This window comes from Corylus avellana, chromosome ca4 (assembly GCF_901000735.1).
Source record: "Corylus avellana chromosome ca4, CavTom2PMs-1.0".
Classification (NCBI taxonomy): Eukaryota; Viridiplantae; Streptophyta; class Magnoliopsida; order Fagales; family Betulaceae; genus Corylus; species Corylus avellana.
Window position 1 is genome coordinate 36150282 of NC_081544.1, and position 19974 is coordinate 36170255.

At 35.8% G+C, this 19974-nt stretch overlaps 2 protein-coding genes across 2 annotated transcripts; one reads left to right on the forward strand and one right to left on the reverse strand.

The window, feature by feature from the left end:
* Positions 1–5333: 5333 nt before the first annotated feature.
* LOC132178493 (exocyst complex component EXO70C1) lies at positions 5334–7283 on the reverse strand. Its single transcript, XM_059590921.1, has one exon. The coding sequence runs from the start codon at positions 7281–7283 to the stop codon at positions 5334–5336; it is 1950 nt and encodes a 649-aa protein (XP_059446904.1).
* A 6197-nt stretch (positions 7284–13480) lies between these two features.
* LOC132177505 (serine/threonine-protein kinase PBS1) lies at positions 13481–18610 on the forward strand. Its single transcript, XM_059589857.1, has 5 exons — positions 13481–14017; positions 14676–14881; positions 15888–16077; positions 17433–17824; positions 17915–18610. The coding sequence occupies exons 1-5, from the start codon at positions 13897–13899 to the stop codon at positions 18395–18397; spliced, it is 1392 nt and encodes a 463-aa protein (XP_059445840.1). The 5' UTR covers positions 13481–13896; the 3' UTR covers positions 18398–18610.
* Positions 18611–19974: the final 1364 nt, after the last annotated feature.

Sequence of the window (19974 nt, forward strand, 5' to 3'; positions counted from 1 at the left end):
TTTTATTTGTATTTAAATTTAAAATAATATTTTATTATTACTTTCTGTTAATAGACATATGTCTTATTTGTCGCTTTATGATTTTTAAGAAGAAATCTTAGCCATGAACTAAAATAGACTGGAGAGGATCCTATTCCAGCATTACTGGGGTTTCAATGTCTCAACCTTATTTTTATATATATATATATATTCAAAATTTATTATAAACTGACATAATAATTATGAATGAGCCAATTCGAAAAGATGTATCCATTAATTAAATTAGAAGAATGGCTATATGTTTTTCTATTCATTGGAGACATGCTCGACTGCAAATCGATCAGTTTTGTTGCCTTAAAAAATATATGAATAAATTTGAAGGTTGGGTATAATGAATATTTCCCGAATATGTTTCCTCTGGTTGGACACGATTCAATTTTGGTTGCGACCCAATTAATTAATGTGGACCAAGGCCTTTATATAATTTCCACCACATGACAAAACATACACTTTGGCGTGACGCAGTTGCAATATATGCAGGGGCAGGGGGGGCATGATTCTGTGTGCCCAGGCCCAGAAGCATCAATAAATCAAGGTAAAAAGAAGTAAATACGTATGGGATTTATGCTCCTGCTGACTTGTCCACCTAAAGCAGTGACAAAGTGGCAGTTGTCAACAGTACTGAGAAAAAGGCAACGCGTGCCCTGCACCACTGCCTGGGTCGGGCGGCGGATACGGATACGCGCCGAACTCCGGCGAAATATGAGGATCTGATTGTATTTGAACCGGCAGGATCGGATAGGTCGGACCTCAAACTACCTTTCTAGCTGTTAAAAGTGCCCGTCCTCTCCTGTTTAACCGTCTTTGGGCTTTCTTTTTCTCACGGTGTTTATCCTTCTATATATATATTAGCTGCTCACCTAGTGATACACGTCATCTGGTTCTGCTTTTAAGGCTTTTTTCTTCCTTCCTTTCTTTCTTTTGATTTTTATTTAACCCATTCCAAGTAGTCGAGATCTCGTTATTCGATGGTGCTATTCAGCTATGAGTATTTAATTAGTTCAATGGAGAAACTGTTTGTTTTTCGTACAAACACTTTGACCTCACTTCAAAAATGTTTTACTTTATTTACCAAATAATTTTTTTGGTTTTATATATGGGTTGAATTTTAAGTACATGGTACCAAATCAAGACTCAACAAAACAAATAGAGAATTTAGAGTTATTATTACGGTACGTAAATCTTGTTAGTGTTACAACACACAGCTGATCACTCATCTTTACTTCATAAATATAAGGAATATCTTCACTTACAACTCCTTAATTATTATACATTTTGATAATGCCTCTCTAAATTTTAAAAAATTTTAATTTTTAATTTGTTAAATTTTAATTTGATGTAATTGAACCACTCCGTCAATTTTTTTTTTTTTGTCATCAAATCCTAATGGAAACTATTAAAAAGACTAAATTACCTTTTTTTTTAATTTTTTTTTTCAAATTAACGGTAAATTTATAATTGTATAAAAGTTGCAGGGGTATAAAATTTTTTTCCATACTTTTAATGTTCAAAAACTGACGGAAAGGGCATAATGCATTAAATTAAAAAATTGAGAATAAAATTGAAAGATTTTAAAATTTAGGAATAAAATGCAAAATTGGTCCCTGTGGTTGGCCTAATTTACAAATCACTCACTTTGGTTTAAAAAATAATTTATATGTTCCTAGGGTAGGCCAAAATAACATTTTACCCCCTAAACTCATTTTCCATTAAATGACTTAACGGAAACCGTTACATTTCCATATCACACCCAATAAAAATAAGACACGTGTTCTTTTTTATTTATTCTTTTAAAAAAGAACAAATAAGTTTTTCCACGTCATTTCAAGGCTCAAACACACATTCCACGCCACATTAAATAAACCTAATCCCTCTATATCCCATGTGTCGCCGTCGTCTTTATTTTCTCCAACGATTCTTGCGTTCATTTCTAGGTGAGTTGTTGGGTTTCGTAGTACGATTGAAATCGCTACCAGAGAATCGTCAGAAACATCACGACGGTAAACCACCTTGCTTTGAAGCTTTTTTACTTTTGCTTTTAAGATTTTTGGCATCTTTGATCTGTGAATTAAAAGCATATCTCAAAAAAGAAATCACTTTTTAAAAGATGAACCTACAGTTTGCTTTTTAAAGCCACCATCTTCCAACATCTATTTAACATAAACCAGAAAGCACTTGCTATAGAACAAAAACAAAAAAACTAGACACACAAAGAGGGAGAGATTGTTTTCGTAAAAAGCACTGCCAAAAAACACAGATGCCCAAATCTCAGAGTAACCATAAGATCAAAGATGCCCAAAATCTTAAAACTGGAAGTAAAAAAGCTTGAAAGTGGGGCGTCTTATCGTCGTGATGTTTCCGGCGGTTCTCTGGCAGCGATTTCAACTAAGGAAAGTGAATCGGTGAAGAAGATTATCGACGCACTGTGGGATATAAGGATGAAGACGCACAGTAGGAATTGAGGGATTATATTTATTTAATTTGACGCGGAGTGTGTGCTGGAGTCTCAAAATGGCATGAAAAAGCTAATTTGTCATTTTTTAAAAGCATAAATAAAAAATAAAACATGTCTTATTTTTATTGGGTGTGATGTGACAATGTAACAGTTTTCGTTAAGTCATTTAAAGGAAAATGAGTTTAGGGAGTAAAAAGTTATTTTAGCCTACCCTAGGGACCTATAAATTATTTTTTAAATCACAATGAGTGATTTATAAATTAGGCAAACCACATGGATCAATTTTGCATTTATCCCTAAAATTTAAAGAGATACTTTTCAAATCGTATGATAAATCAAAAAAATCTTTGTAAAATTTTCCTTAAATAAAAAGGTCAATCTGCTCGAAGTATTATATTTCTCTTCATTGGTACGATGAGTATTTAGATGTCCACCAAACAATTTGGGAGACGAGCCATAGCATTAGCCCCTCAAGCCCCCATGACCCCGCTCAACTTTCCATACAATAAGAGTTTTACATGGACCTTTTAAGCCCAAACTAAAGCTTTACCTCCCAAAAAAAAAAACAAACTGAGCCCATAGCCCCCTAAAAAAAACTTATATGAACTTTTGAAGCCCAAATGCAAGTAAGTCTTCCTAATTTTATTTTATTTTTCTAAATGGCAGAAATTTCCTTCGAACCAGTCTGAAAGAAATATCTTCTAACTCATGTAAAATAGTGCTAAGTGTCTATAAACATTTAAAATGTACATTAAATTATTAACTTTATTAATAGTAGTTTACTAACTTAGACTAAATTTAATATGCCTTTTAAATATTTATAAATACTTGTCTCTATTTTATATGGGTTGAAGAATATTTCCTCCAAATTAGTTTAGAGGAAATTTATACCATTTTCTAAATATGGCGGTCCAACCCTCCAAAAGAAACAAAATTATATAGAAAGGATTTCTCACGACATTATTTTTTAAATAAAACATTGTATCAATTTTTTTGAGTTCAAACTCAAAAGCTTCTCGGTAAGTCACCAAAAATTCTAACAGATTTTTTTTTTTTTTTTTTTAAAAAAAAAATCATTAATGTTATTTAAAGCTTAATTTCCTCGACAGTACTTTGGCTCTTTTATTTCTTTTCAATTTTCTTTTATCGTGAGCTCAGAAGACATAGATTTCGAGGTTACTCCTATTCTCTCTTCCATCCGGATCAGAAGTGGGAAAGATCCTCCTCTGTAGCCCTTTCCTTATTCAATTAAAAAAAAAAAAAAAAAAAAAAAAAAAACCTCGAAAAAACTAGGAAATCAGTAAATCATTTTCCTAGCTCCTCTAATTATAATCTTTTTCTTTTTCTTCTTCTTCTCTTAGATAATCTTATTGTATTGTGTTATTTTTTCGAGGATACATATAGAGTTAATTACTTTAGCTATTAGGATGTGACTTTTAGGCTCCCACGCAAACCACGCCCGCATTAATCGACAAAGCAAAATTTGCTAAATTACTAGGGAGCGAGCATTTACATCTGGCTCAACAAAAGTTTAGTTAAATTTAGCTAAAATATCACTTTTTTTCTATTTTAACTATCTACTTTTTAAAAATACTTACATTCGGCTTTGCATTTTAACTATCAACTTTTAATATTTTATTTTTTATTCTTTATGTAATTCTACAAGTGAAGAGAGAGAAGTCTAAAAAATTTTAATTAAAGGAGAGAGATGAAATGATTTTTTTATTAATAAAATTATAGATTATTGAGCTACAGTACTCAAAAGCTCTTCAGCAAACTCTTGGCTACTTTGTTGAGCTAAATGGAGAGTAATTTTAACACTATGTCTCAACAAAATAACCTTGAATGTTGATGCTTTTATTGTTTAGTTGTATGTAGTAGGTGATTGGGTAAAAGCAAATCCCAAGTTATGTTCATGATTCTGATTTTTCAAAAAGAATAATATATTGATTGGCTACTTATTTAGGCATTGTAAACAAAAAAAATCTGACATCTAAACAAGTTAATATTTTTCTTGGTGAAATGAAAATATTTTGTTCCATTCCAGACATTCAAAAACAGAGAAAATATTTCTCATAAAATATTAATGTCGGAACAAACGGAACCTTACACGAAGAATAATAGCATGAGAAAAGAATATTTCCTGACCTAAAAAAAAAAAAAACAATATCAATCAAGCTTCTTAAGAGAAACATTTTGGCTTATTAATTGCTGCCATTGAACGAAAGTCCAGTGGATAAACAGTTTCGTGTAAAAAAAAAAAGTTTATATTCTTAAAAAAAAAAATTCAAAGCATATATATATATAAGCTAGAAATTTTTTCACTAAAGCAAGTTGTGAATATGACATGGTCGTCAGAAGGGGTTCATGTTATGCATTCAGCATGAATAGCTCAGGAAAAAAAAACAAAAAAAAGAGTCACCTCTACGAGTCTACAAGAATAAAACTAATATAAGCGACCGTGTGAGTGTGATCTTGATGCTTGCTTGATCTAGATCTACATTTAAAAAGAAAAAAAGATAATTAATTACTCCAAACAATAACGTCGCGTTGCATGCTCGATCAGTCATCTACACGTACATCATCAACCGCAGTGAAGTTGTCTCTTTTGTTTTGTTTCAGTGATGCATTCATTCAAGTGGGAAGTCTAAGCAGAGAGAACATGATTGAATTGCTATTAAAAAGCACCATCATATATTGACTTGGACCCAGATTAAAGGATATATATTTAGAAGAACATGCCAGTAATTTGCAAAACTTAATTGTGTGTAGAAAATTATATGATCGAAACGAAATAACATTTTATATATATGAAATTGAGAGATAGAAATTAATCCACTTATGCTCTCCTCCTTGCCATAGACACTGGATTTCCATCGAACAGTTCATCAATCAAAGTCTCAATATCCTCCGGCTGGTACTTGATATACTTCTCCGATTGTCTCCCTGGAGCCAAGTATTGCTGGAACCTCCCTAAGAAAGACCGGTAAGCCGGAATCATCACCGCCGATATGGAAACCCGGAGCTCCGACTGAAGCTGCTCGTCGCTGACGACCCAGGTGGTCTGGGTCCTGTGAATCTCATCGAACATAGCGTTGAAGTTCTTGAAGCGCTCCTTCAACACCGGCTTGGACACCTTCCCATGCCCACTCGCCTGAAGACCCTCGTGGTTCATACACTGCAACACCTTACTCCACGTCTCTCTCTGGTAGTTCTTGTGATACTGCCTCATCAGCGACGACCGCTTTCTGCACCACGTGTCGCCCATCAACTCGTGGATCTCCGTGGACCCTTTTATCTTCTGCAGGATGTACCTCCCGTTGTTCATCAAGAAAACGTAGCACAACGCGTAGTCTTTGTACAGCTTCGACTTCATGTCAAGGTTCGCGTCCAAGAGGTCCATGATCGTCATCATCTGTACCGAGAACGGCGACGTTTTGGGCGTTGACACGTCATCGGATTCGATCTTGAGGTGTTTCTGAAACACCTGCTCTAAGGTTTCCTTGTATTCACACGCGTATTTTAGGTAGTTCATGACGTAGCGGGTCAGCGGGTGCACGGCGCCGCTAGGGACAGGTGTCCTCCCATGGTCGCTCTTGATCGAGTTCTCGAGATCACAGAAAATGCTCATTGCGGCTTCGCCCAGCCGGGTCTTGGCCTCCGACGCCTCGGATTTCAGTTCCTCCGGGTACGACCCGTCATCCATGACCCGAACCAGATCGCGCAGAGTCTCGTACATGTCGAGGAACTTGAACAACTTCTCGGCCGACCGCTTCGTCACCACCAACGCTTCTGCAAAATCGAGAAGCTGTAAAACGACGGGGCGTGCGAGATCTAGGAATAGTGTTTGAGACAAGGAGGGGTGGTCGGAGAAAACGGAGTCACAGAGCTTCCGTTCGCCGGAGAAGAAATTGGTGGAGCACTGCTTGACGACTTTGATCCACAAGGCGATTTCTCCTTCCAAAGACTCCCATTGCATTCTATGGACGTCGTCGATGCTTACGTAGTCGTAGCCGAGCTTGTTCAACGCCCCTTTGAATGCGCTTCCCCTTAAGATGCCATAAACCATGCAACACTCGCTCTCGTACCCCGCGAAGATCATCGCCGACGCAATCTTGTTCATGTTGGAAATGGCTTCTTGGGAAAATCCTGGGAATTCTTCTTGCTCTTTGTTTTGTTCGATCGGGTCGGGTAGGACGCACCGGTCTTGCTCGTGATTTAAATCGAACGAGGACTGCTTCGATGGCTTCTGAGATTTCTGATCTGAAACGTTACTGTTGGGTTTGGGTTCTTCATGAAGGAGGACTCGTAACTCGTCCTCCAAAAACGACATCGCTCGTTGTAGCACGGAGCTTGCTCGGTTGAGAGAAGATGATTGGATTGGGAACTCATAAATCCCGTTCGACAGCTTCGAAATCCGATTCACGGCTTCCAGAAACGACGCGTCGTCTTCAAGGTCTCGACCAAACTTCGTTTTGCATGCATTGTACGCGTGGATCATGGACTCTACCATTTTCGATAATAACTCCACAGAGTTGGGTACTTGATCCGGTGGATCCGATTTTCCTTTCTGGGCATTGGTTAGGGTCTCCAGGAACCGATCAACCTCATCCAGAATCTGTGCGAGGCTCAGCTCCGGATCCAACAGTGGTGGGTCTTCCTCGACGTCTTTCTCTTCCTTTTCTCCGTGTTGTTGTTGATGATCGTCCGATTTCGCATCAACGGTCTCTGAATTATCTCTGGGTGATGACACATTGTCGTTCTGATCAGAATGTGGCTTCTTCTCCATGACTTGTCGATTAGTTTCCTTTTTCGCCTTCTGCGTATGTGCGTGTTAAAAAGAAATTAAGGAGGGATTATGGGTTGCCAAAAGACGTGAAGAATCATATCTTCTTCATAAATTTTCTTCACCAAAGGAAAATATTTTCAATAACAATTTGTTTGGAAGGAAATGAAACGAAATGGGTGTACGGACGTGGTGGAGGTTTAAGGTGCAACCACTTATTTTGGGGGTGGTAGCAGTTGGTAGGTTGACCCGTTTCACAAGGTTACATCACGTATGTGTATGCTTCCCACGAAGTTGCCAAGTCTTTTATTTATATATTATTATTTTATTGTTCTTATCCGGTAGAGTGAGTGCGTGTAGCATTACGCGTAATTGGGTGCCACTCATCATGTTCTTCAGATTGATAGGAGGAATAAAATAGCGCCGGCAAGTCCAGAATCCGGTATTTGACAAACCATCGTGGTCATTGGTCGTGAGATTATTATTAGAATACTGAATTTTAGATGGATTGCTGTTCAATGTGACACGACATGGATGTGTGTTGATTATTCTACATGCCGTGCATTGCATTCCAAAAGACGATGGTGGTGTTCAACACTTCAACAGTCAATGAAAAATAAAATTTAACGATTTAATTTGATAGCTTTGTCTGATTTGGAAAATAAGCTATGTTAGTTTGTTTCTTTTGTCAGGAAAAGGATAAGGGAAAAAAAAAAATGACAAGGACAAGATGTCTTCCGTGTGTTTGTTGGGTGGAAGGCTAACTGGCCCTAGAAATTAATTGGTCCGGCCCAGATTGATGAGCCCATGTATTATGGTAGGCAAATCTCTAAAATTTCCTACAGAATATGAGATTGGAGATGTGTGTCTCATGGTGTTTGAGCAGATGGGCTCCACAGCCTGAGGAGCCCGAGGTTTTTTGGAGTTTAACAAACACAAAACTTTTGGACGAGCCAAATGAAAGAGTGAAAAAGGCTTAATGGACGAAGAGATGGCTGAAACGATCCGAACGAAGCATGGGCCAGACTCTTGGGTAGGCGGCCAGCAGCCTTACCCACTTTACCAGACTTAACGCTTTTTATCGAATTGAGATCTCCTCCTATTATAGAGAAATTTGAGATTATTCAATTGTTAATTGTGGCATTTTATTTTAAATTTAATGGTCTATATAATGTCAGTTATTTTTGTATAACCAAAGCATCAAATGCTGACTTTTGTTTTATCGAGGTTTAAATAATTTTATAGACCATTAAATTTAAAATGAATTGTCACACTTAAAAATTAGATAATTTTTAATTTCAATCCGCTTTCATCTTACGTCCAATTGTGATATGAAGAAAAATATTGGGATATTTCACTAATCATCATCATGATTTACCTGTTTGCTGCGATGGATGTATGACAGTGGATATGTACGTTGTAGACGCATTCCAACCATGTGTATATATATGTTTCTTCTGCATGTGAGGAAGCACATAATAATTGAGCCAATAATTCAATGGCTATTGTACGTATTCCATTCATCATTTGCATGTACTGACAGAGTTTACGATTTTTGTTTCTAGGGTGATTTGATTGACTGATTACGCGCTAAGTACTAATTAAGAGAAGGTTGAAAGGAAAATAAGAAACAAAGATTTCCAGAGAATCCGGCAAAACCATCTCTTCATGTGGAAAAGTAGTTATCCGACCCAGTGACACAGAGAATTGGCTGTACTACGTCCTCTAGAATAAAAGGTAAATAAATATTATTCAAACTAGTAAATGCCTTTTATATTTCATTAGAGTTTCACCAATTTTATGAGTCATTCGGCCTTCAAGTCATTAATAAAGACTCGTGTGAGACTACCTCTTAAATGTAACGCGGTGTTTTTTTTTTTTGAAATTTAATTTTTGTCGGAGTGTACAATTTTTATTAAGAAGAAAAAAAAAAAAAAAATTGCTTTTTGAATATGATCAATGACTACCACGACCATTATTTTATGTGAGAAGGAGTAGCCGAACTATCGCATAATAATAACATCTAAAGGTGGCTGATCTACATTCAAAACTGCTATAACCTGATAGCGGTTGAATTAAGAAATGACTCTTAACTACTTTCAAAGCTAGCTGTCACCACCTCTCAACCTTCTAGTAACCATTTGATGAATCTATGTTACATCGATCAGCTTTGTAAAATATTTTTTCAATATTTGTGTGGTGGATATGATTACTATATATCATCAAACCGTTGATGTTGGAACATTGGGTAGTGGCTCCGATCCTCACTGTCGGGTAAGGGTAATGTAATATAAAAAGGTATAAAAAAAGTAAAATCTTTTGTGATTGAGAATGACAATTGAAGCTTCTTGGAGGAATAGGATGATAAATATTGGGAATAAGTAATATATAAAAATCAAAGGTTGAAGAAGAAGCATGAACGATTTCCACCTCCGGCACTGTGTGCTTGCTTTAGGAATTTTGTCGGTGGCACGTGTATGTTACCCACGCCTCATTTCAAATCTCAAATAGTCCAAAAAGTTTGAACGGAAAACGTGTGGCATTTTCTCTGACTTCCAAATTAGTAAATTACAAGATTTACATTCTCTTCTGAGTTGTAGTCACCGGACGATAACGACAGCATTTGGCAGTTGCAATAAGCTCAGACTTGTAAATATATGATCAGGGAAAAGTACTCTAAATGTGTGGTTACCAAAATTCTATCTCTCACTTCATTTTATATATATATATAAAATTAATTTTTGTGAGAAGATACATAAGAGGATATAAGAGAGCACCTACTATGTGGTTGGTGCATAAAATGTTCATACATTTTTAACACCTAAGCTAAACTCATCTTAAATAATAGGATTGAAAACACGGAATTATTTTGCAACACCCAACCGGAAAACACAACTCCTTTCTTCTTCATCGCCGGCCAAATCCAACCGAAAACGCAAACCCAACTTCAAAATCAAATTTTAATGTCTCAAAAATCGATTTTAATGCCTTTAAATTTATTTTTTTGATTCAAAACGAAATCTTAGAGGAGAAGGCTAACCTTTTAGGGATTTTATCACCCTAAAGGGATTTACTGGATCTTTCATTTTCTGTCAAATGATAAGGATATGGAAAAAGAAGAAATGGGAGAGGAGTTGTCGGCAAGAAGAAAGAAATGAGAGAGAAAAAAAAAAAAAAAAAAAGGAAAAATCTAGTGTCTTAAGCTATAAGATAATTTTGTACTTTCCTAAAATTGTTTTTATATATACATATATATTTGTTTCAAGTTTTGTCAGCTCTCATCTATTTCCCCGCCCCAGTGGAGACGTATGCTGGGAAGACGAAGACCCTCAAGTGAGTGTCAATATCTGGTTACTCTCTTCTACACGATTTGAAAGATGTCAAGTCTGCATAATATAAGAAAAGACTCCTATGCTCCTTCATGTTTTTTTTTTCCTGAAAATAAGCCTTTTTTTAGAACAGAAGCCCTTAATTATTTAGTTGGATTTAAAATAATCCCATCATAATTAATTTGACCGAAATTAGTCCACTAAAAAGCATTCTTGATTAGTGGGAATGGTATCTAATATTCCCACCAGTCTGCGGTCCGAAAGGGATGGGCAAAGTGGTAGTCAGCCGTAGGGGAGGTGAACAGGTTGTTTTGAATATTTATTTATTTATATTCATTGTATTTTTGTTGGTTTACTAATTTTTTATGAGACAAAAATACATTTCAAATATAACTAACGAATATTATCTAGTGCATCCTTATTTTATGCTAACATCATGGTATGACCTTCTAATGGGATTAATGGCTAGTAAATTAGTCATTATTCTATATCAAATAAGCCTTTTGGAGTTTTTGTGGTTTCATCACATTAGCAATTCAGTTTGGTGAATTTGTAAATGAACTACCACTCTACTACTGCCACTAATGCCTTGCTTTTATATAATGGATGAGGATCCCTCAAATTTGAGTTGGAAAATAGGCTTGCTTTCACTGTTTCTGTGCCCGAATCGCACACATCGGTAGGATTTTACACAATTTGGCCATAAACTTTCAAGCGATTTTGATAATTATAAAATAGGATGAAGATTGACTGCAATTTGCTAACTAAATTATAATCGACTTGAATAATTCTAACAAAGAAGGGGAGTATATCTAAATAAACTATAATTCGGTCAACAAATCAGGATCAACCCAATCCTATAAAACATGATAATCTTTCTAGATTCCAAAGACCCAAGGGAAAAGAGTAGATGCCAAAGTAAATGGCCTTGACAAACCCATTTATAATCCCATTAAATGCCACTCCTCATCCTCATGTGACAACTCCATCTTCAAGCTAATGAGTAAAAATTGACTTGTCGAGTCACCGTACCGTTCATTCAAGCTACTCACAACTTGACTCAACTGCATTTGCAACATAATAATGTTATATGTTTAAGTTATTAGAAAAAAAAAAATGTTATATGTTTAAGTAGCAATAAAAGTCATAGTAAACAAAAACAAAACAATTAATATATAGTTGTTAGGGCACTTTTTTTTTTTTTTTTTGCGGTTGTTCGTGTGTTGAAAATTAAGCGAGCAACTCAAGTCCTTGTAGGTTCGAATTTGTTAGAAATACAATCAAGCTTAAAACTTACATCAACTAGAAGAATTGACAGGTACCGTAGTACTATAGGAATGCAATCGATAGTCATTATGTTTAGTTGTATGAATATTTTTAATCATAACTTCAATAGTGATAATAATTATAATTTTATTAGTACTGATAAGTATATATTCAAGTATTCAACAACATTGATCTGATTTATGTATGACAATAGGTACATGTTTAATAGCAATATTGACTAATTCAAAAGCGATAACAATGTCACGTCAATAGTGATAGATACTAAAAATTTAATAGTAACAATAGTTTCGTGTCCAACAATACTAATAGTTGTGTGTTCAATAATAATAATAATTATATATTCAACAATAATGAAAAGTTGGAATTATGAGTTTTTCCAGTTTATTTAAAACGAAAAATATTCAATTAATTATAGTGAAGTAGTATTTTTATTTTTTTTAAAAGTGAAAAAATAAAAATCTTCCTTAAGTATAACTAACCGAAGAAGATCTTATTCCAAGAGTAATAATAATGATGTGTTCAACAGATATAATAATTGCATGTTCAACAATAATAATAACTATTTAGCATTCATAAAAACTGTGTTTAGCTGTAATAAGTTAAGAATTGTTGAACAACATATATGCTAGGATCATGCCACGTAGACTGGAAAAAAAAAAAAAAAAAATCTGCCCTCAAGAATAACTTGAAATGAATTAAATTTGGTTTACAGTTGGATAAGAGGGGTGAGGAAAATACAGGTATTAGGACACCATTAGTCAATAATTAGTTAATTTCCAAGTTGCCAAAATTAACGTCGTAGTGGGTACGGTGCGCGTATTGTGGATTAAATGGAACCGCGGCTCGATCTATCTTCCGCCAGTTCTGCCATACGACACGTCTGTGCCTTTCACTGGCTCTATCACCCCACATGTACACACAGTACACCCACTTATTACAAATTTACAACGTTAATTTATCTGACAAAATAAAAACAAAATACGCTATATAATTTTGGTTGTTACCTGATAAAGCAATAAACTACCCTATCCATAAATACTCAATTTTGTTAGTTATAGTAGTTGAAAATACATGAATCCTGATTCTTTTTATCTTATTTTGATGTAATATTGTCAATTAATTTTTAAAAGTGTTATATTAACAAAATAAAATAAAATAAAAGTATGGTTTTAACATTTATAATTTGTTGACATGGCTCAAATTACGTATTGACATGTGTCAGTAAGTTATAAAACAATTATAAATCTAAAATTTTTTATAATATATTTTTATCAGGAAATATTCTTTAAATCTAAATAATTAGCTTTAAATTAAATAATATTAAGAGTTTAACATATTAATATAAATTATTTATAATTTCAAAAATTTTCAGAATAATGAGAAGAAACATATCAAATAAGATTCTTCTTCCTTCCATATATTTATTGTTTGATAACATATATCGGCGTTTCTTACAACAATTACTCCATTGTAATATTATATTTAACTAAATTTTTACCGAGAGCAAAAAAAATATTTAAAGAGAGAAACACGCGCACAGAAATTCCGTATTTATTTTGGTCAAACTGAGAGATATATAGTGGGAAACTGAGGTCACAGAGGGACACAGAGATTGATATAAGGCGTGTGTGTAATGTTAGAACAAATGTAAAACCAAGCGGAAGACAACCCTGCCGGCTCCTTGCAGTGTCTCTTTAATTTGCAATTATTATTTTTTTGGCTCTCTGTTTCTCCTTGTTATCGTTGTTGGTGGTGTTTCATGAAACTTGGATTCGCTCGCTTTGTCTTTTCTCTTTGGAGGGCTTCTTTTTCTGCCAATCTCTCGTCATCGTTCCCAAGCTGATCGGAGAGAGAGAGAGACCCAGAATTTTGGACGTGTTGTGATGGGGATTTGGGTGATAATTGGATTGGAATATGAACCGGTAGATTGAGTTTGGATACATCTGGAGTTATTTTTTGTTTTGGAGAGATAAAAACGCTTTTTTATTTGATTTGGGGAAATGGGTTGCTTTTCGTGTTTCGATTCGAAGGAGGAGGAGAAGCTGAATCCCGCGAAAGAAAGCAATGATCGAAAGCAAGGCCAGTCCACGATCTCCTCTAACATTTCCGGATTGACTTCTGGTTAGTTCTTCAGGTTCTTGTTTTTTTTTGTTCATAGTTTTTTGTTAATATGATCTTTATGTATGTGTATCTTTTGCCATGTTATTGCTTGATCTGATCTGGGATATTTCTGATTTATTTATGTTTGTAAAGAACATGTTCATGATGCTTGGTTCTTATATTTGGTTTTGTGTATCATTACATGATTAATTGTTTTGGTGAGGTTTATGAAACTCAAATTTATGGACTGTTTTAAGTAGACCCCACCAGATTTCGATACCGTTAATGTCCTTTTGTTTTGAAAATTGAGATCTCATGATGAATTTGATTGATTGTTTTGGTTGATCTGAATGGTTATTGGTGCTGTTGAAGGTTTGGCTCCAAATACGACTAATACTGGAAGATTCCCATAACTTGATTTGATTGTCCAAGAGATAGCTGAATCTAGTAGAACTATTATTCACGAAGTTGTGCAGTCAAAGTTGATCATAGTGGTTGCATACTGGTTTGGATTATAGCTTACTCTAGTTTCCTTCATTTTGCCTTCGTGATGGGATTTTGTTGTCTTTGCAATCTGTACTGAATTTAGGTCTTAAATATAGCTTGGTCTCTGAGTGTCTAGGTGGGAATTGCGTGATACTTATGAATCTGCATTTCTTTGTTATGATGGAATTTGTAGGAGCTGACAGACTCAAATCAAGGAGCAATGTAGGGTTCAAAAAGGAATTACCGAGTCCCAAGGATGGGCCTGGTGTCAATATTGCTGCTCAAACATTCACTTTTCGTGAGCTTGCAGCTGCAACAAAGAATTTCAGGCCAGAGTCTTTCTTAGGGGAAGGGGGATTTGGGCGTGTATATAAGGGCAGACTTGAGAGCACTGGTCAGGTACATTTCTTTATTGAAGTTTGGTTTTGTCATAAATCTTATATCAATTATCATGGATAATATTGTTATAAACATTTTGTTCTGCCAACATAAAAATGGATGACATAAACATTGACGAGGCTTTGAAATATGCTAGATTTCTGCCTGTTTGGTAAACTCATCTTCCTAATTTACATCCTACCCTCCCTTGATTACTGCACCCTACCTTCGGATTGTCTATTCAGGATTCTGAAGGTAGAAGCTATAAATTTTTGGACATGGGAAGCTAATTTCTCCATCTTAACAAGTCATCTATGATGCCCAACAACGCGCCCACCAAACCCCCCCCCCCCCAAAATATGTAAATGATTGTGGCAGTAAAAAGTGGTAGCAATAAATACTGTAAGGACATATTTGTGTCACATGTGTCCTTTTTGGGGATGCTATTAGTAATTGATGTAATCACCTTAATTTAGGTCACAAAATGTTTATGTGTTTACTTAACTTCATAATGGCTTTAAAAGTTAAGTGGCTTCCCTGTTGAGTTTGTCCTGAAGTTCATAGCGTGGCTTCCCTGTTGAGTTTGTCCTGAAGTTCATAGCAGTCAAGCGAATTAATCGCTTTGTATGATGCTTTTCTATATGCATCTAAAGAGGAAAAATGTAAAGATATATGTAACAGAGGTTATTATTTTAAGTGATTATTTCAATCATTGTTTCAATCAAAATTGTAATATATGATAGGCTTAGCTATATCTGTAAAATGAAAAAATTGAAAGAAAATCTTTGAGTCTCTCTCAAAGAAGTCAAATCAATCTTTAACTGGCCAGATATATTAGGCTAAGATTGATGGTGTTGTGATTGAAACACTGAGATCCTAATAACATGCCCCCATTCTAGTGGCTTCTGATTTCTTTCTGACAATACCTACTTTCTTTAAATGTGAGGAATTTCAACTCAATCTTAATGAATGGAGAAAATGGTTTATGTGTATCTTGTTCCTCAAATTAGTTTCTTGTCTTTTGCAGGTTGTTGCTGTTAAACAATTGGATAGAAATGGTCTTCAGGGCAACAGGGAGTTTCTGGTAGAGGTTCTCATGCTTAGCCTTCTACACCACCCTAACCTAGTGAGTCTGATTGGCTATTGTGCTGATGGGGACCAGCGGCTTCTTGTTTATGAATTTATGCCCTTCGGTTCTCTAGAAGATCACCTTCATGGTAACATCTTGTTGCATATTGTTTTGTTTCTAAGAACAGAAGTTTTGTCCTCTCTCACTTGTTTGTTTTATTAAGTGAAACTAATTATTCTGAGTTACTTAAGAAAATAAAATCTACTCTTTCAACAACAGGAAGAGTACAAATATTGAACTATGGCATAGAACAGATAGAAGATATGTTTCTGCACTGATGATAACGGGAGAAAAGACAAAAATAAGATCATAAGGGATTGGATTCTTGGAAATCCTTTGAGTAGCATTAGTTGAGATTGCTCAATCAAAAACCAATGTCAGTGCATAGATGTGATGTACTTATTTTATTTCCCCTGTTGTGGCTTCTTTTGTGCTGAAATAGAGTTTGGTATAAATCTAGTCAAGGATTCTTTTTCAATGCTCTCTACTTGTTTGGTGTATGTCCGGTACGATTTTTCATCTGGGGACAGCCAATGGCATTTTATGTGTGCTCAGTTTCTGATTTAACTTCCCCACCCTCATTTCCTCTTCTCTAAATTGTGCTGTCAATGAATCTTTAATTTTTTGATACGCTATATGGCATGTTTTGTCTTCTCTCATTTCCTAGACTTTAAGGTCTGTGCTTCACTTGTAAATTCCTTATGTTATGCTTAATTAATATCTATTATTAGATATGTCAAAAGATGGTTTATAATTCTCAGCTACTGGGATTGGTTTAATTGCTATTGAGATCTTGGCTTAATGATTGGTTATCCCTGAGATTAGGACTATCTGCTAAGGCATTGCTGCATTAGATGTTGGCAGATCATAGTAACAATATTGGCTTATAGTAGGTCCTAAGAAAAGCTAAAATGACATTATCTATTAAGGACATTAATATGGTTGTCTTTATGCCGACATGTCTCAGCTATTGATATTCTTATATTCATGAAATTCTTCAATCCCATTTTTTATTCATTTAAGGAAATGTATGATGTAATAAAAGGATAACGATCTCATGCTTTATGGCATGGCAAGATTTGTCTTATTAATGCCGGATTGCCAAATAGGAAGTCATATATATTAAGTGCTAGTGCACTCAAATGCTGGGGATAATTTATTGGAACCTAATTATGAGCTACCTAGCACGAATTCTGTTTGATTAGTTTGGATGAAGTTGATGCAGACAGATGCACGATTTCTGCTGTTTCATCTTGTTGAACTTATCTTTGTTCTCTGTTCTTTTAAATTAAAAAGCAAAAGGGAAATCATATAGCTGGGGGGCATAAGTGAGTGAATGTATATGACTGATAGATTACACTAACTGGTACAAAAATAAACCGTATTGTTTCAAATTTTAGTGATTGGTCAGCCAATAGTGTATTGATCTTGATCTTTCTGCAGATGTTCCACCTGATAAGGAACCACTAGATTGGAACACGAGGATGAAAATAGCTGCTGGTGCAGCTAAAGGTTTGGAGTATCTACATGACAAAGCAAATCCTCCAGTTATTTATAGGGATTTCAAGTCATCCAATATATTATTGGATGAAGGATATCAACCAAAGCTTTCTGATTTTGGGCTTGCAAAGCTTGGTCCCGTTGGAGACAAGTCACATGTTTCCACCAGGGTGATGGGCACTTACGGTTACTGTGCTCCTGAGTATGCCATGACCGGACAATTGACAGTGAAGTCAGACGTTTACAGTTTTGGGGTTGTCTTTTTAGAGCTGATTACTGGACGTAAGGCCATCGATGGTGGTCGACCCCATGGGGAACAGAACCTTGTCACATGGGTAATCTATCTAAACTTTCCTTCTTCTTGTACACTCCCCAGTTTTATGCAGTGATAATAGAATGGTGATGGTGTTTTTCTGTGCATGCAGGCACGTCCATTGTTCAATGACCGTAGAAAATTTTCAAAATTGGCAGATCCGCTGCTGCAAGGGCGGTATCCAATGCGGGGGCTCTACCAGGCTCTAGCTGTGGCATCCATGTGCATCCAAGAGCAGGCTGCCACTCGTCCTCTCATTGGGGATGTGGTTACTGCCCTCTCATATCTGGCAAACCAGGCATATGACCCGAATACACCTGGGCATGGCCACAGAGGTACTGGTGATAGGGATGAAAAAAGAAGCAGAGATGAAAGACTTGGAAGGATATTCAAGAATGAGGAAGGTGGAGGATCCGGTCGCCGGTGGGACTTTGAAGGGTCTGAGAAAGATGACTCACCAAAAGAAACTGCAAGGATGTTAAACAGGGATTTAGATAGAGAACGAGCCGTTGCCGAGGCAAAGATGTGGGGAGAGAATTGGCGAGAGAAAAGACGACAAGGTGTACAAGGCAATTTTGATGGGAATAATGGCTAGTGCCCCCATGTACACTGAAAGGCACCATGTTCCACCAGACCAGGTGAAGAAATGTTGGAATCTGATGGTTCTTTTAGCTGGTGCATGCATTCAAGCAGCTTACCCTTTTCTTACCAGTGAGTGAGAGAGATGGGGGTAATTGTATGGTGCCAAACATGTTTTCTAATTTAACTTCTTTTTCTTTTTCTTTTACAAAAATTTCCACTTTCACTTTTTCTTTTGATCAAACATGAGGAAGGAGAAAAAAAGAAGAAAAGAGTGTACATTATCTTATCTGCTAGCCTGCTAGGTGAGTGGGACGTAATCAAAATTTTTGAGAGTAGACACGTCTGTCTAGTCATGTGATGCGCTTCTTCTATAGCTCCTTGATTTAGGTTTTATTGTCTCGAACAAAACGTGTCTATTTACTCTGTACCAATGTCAATATTCAATCGTGATTCGTCACCTTTTCTGGCCGGGTTTGCCGGCACCGACGACTGCCTTAAATCGGTTGTCTTTTTAATGTTACAGAAAAATAAGAGGCTTGTTATAATAATTGTAGCTTCATTAAATGGGGTTTTAAAGTGATTAGAGAAATCTAATTTAATGGCATGCCGTACTTAAAAAACAAAAAAAAAACAAAAACAAAAACAAAAAAAACAAAGAAACAAAAGGGGAAAAGAAAAAGAAAAAATATTTGTAGAAGTCTTTGAGATTTAACCTTTTATCAAATCACTTTTTAAGGTATAATTTCATTATCAAATTACTCTTGTACACTACTTGTTAAGAGTTTTTAATAGAAATTGTGTCCCTTAGATGTAAGACCACATTGGACCCAATAAACAAGTTTTCCATGTACAAACACCACAATCTCAACTTGATATATTGGTTGCATATGTGAGTCAGTCGCCCCACCTTCTAATAAAGGAGGGGGTATAATTGCCTCATCACTTCTTCACCCTTTGCCAGTGAGTGAATTGTCCAATTCGCGGCCATTGGTAACATGGGGTTGTGACTAATACCCTCAACCTGCGGATAGAATAAGCGGTAAGATGACTTATCCCCATCTTCTATTAGTGGGTGGGACTATTGACCCATTCATATATGGGTGATGGTTAACTCTTCCTCTTTTTTGTTGCGTAGTGGTCGTCTTACCACTTTCTTCCCCTTTTAATTTTATTTTTATTTTCTTCATTTTTTTTTAAAGCCTTGCATATGAATTGGGTAGAGACGAATTGACTCGATAATGGGGCATAATTACTCGCATAATGATTTGACGAATTTTAAACCTCAAGAGCTGATTCGATACAATTAAGGCTAGATAGATATTTACAATTGTTTTTCCAAATGAAAATGATGACCTTTCTATAGAAAGGCAACGTGAAAGAGGCAGGTGAATGTGAAAGAGTCTTGGTCTCTCAGATGACGTAAAGTAGGGGCTTTAGCTCCACTGGCGTACAAGTCAATGGGTTCAATTACCACCTCAACAGCGCATGTGTGGACCTCTCTACTCATGTCCAGCAGCAGCTAGCTCCCACTGGGATTACTTGTGTCAATGCATGCTGATGTCACACAAAAGATTAATATTGCTATTCCCA

Excerpts from the sequence above, each read along its gene's own strand:
- LOC132178493 (XM_059590921.1), bottom strand. The coding sequence starts at position 7,283 with ATGGAGAAGAAGCCACATTCTGATCAGAACGACAATGTGTCATCACCC.
- LOC132177505 (XM_059589857.1), top strand. The coding sequence starts at position 13,897 with ATGGGTTGCTTTTCGTGTTTCGATTCGAAGGAGGAGGAGAAGCTGAAT. Across the intron at positions 14,018-14,675 it reads CATTTCCGGATTGACTTCTG|GAGCTGACAGACTCAAATCA; the intron begins GTTAGTTCTTCA and ends TGGAATTTGTAG. Across the intron at positions 17,825-17,914 it reads AACAGAACCTTGTCACATGG|GCACGTCCATTGTTCAATGA; the intron begins GTAATCTATCTA and ends CTGTGCATGCAG.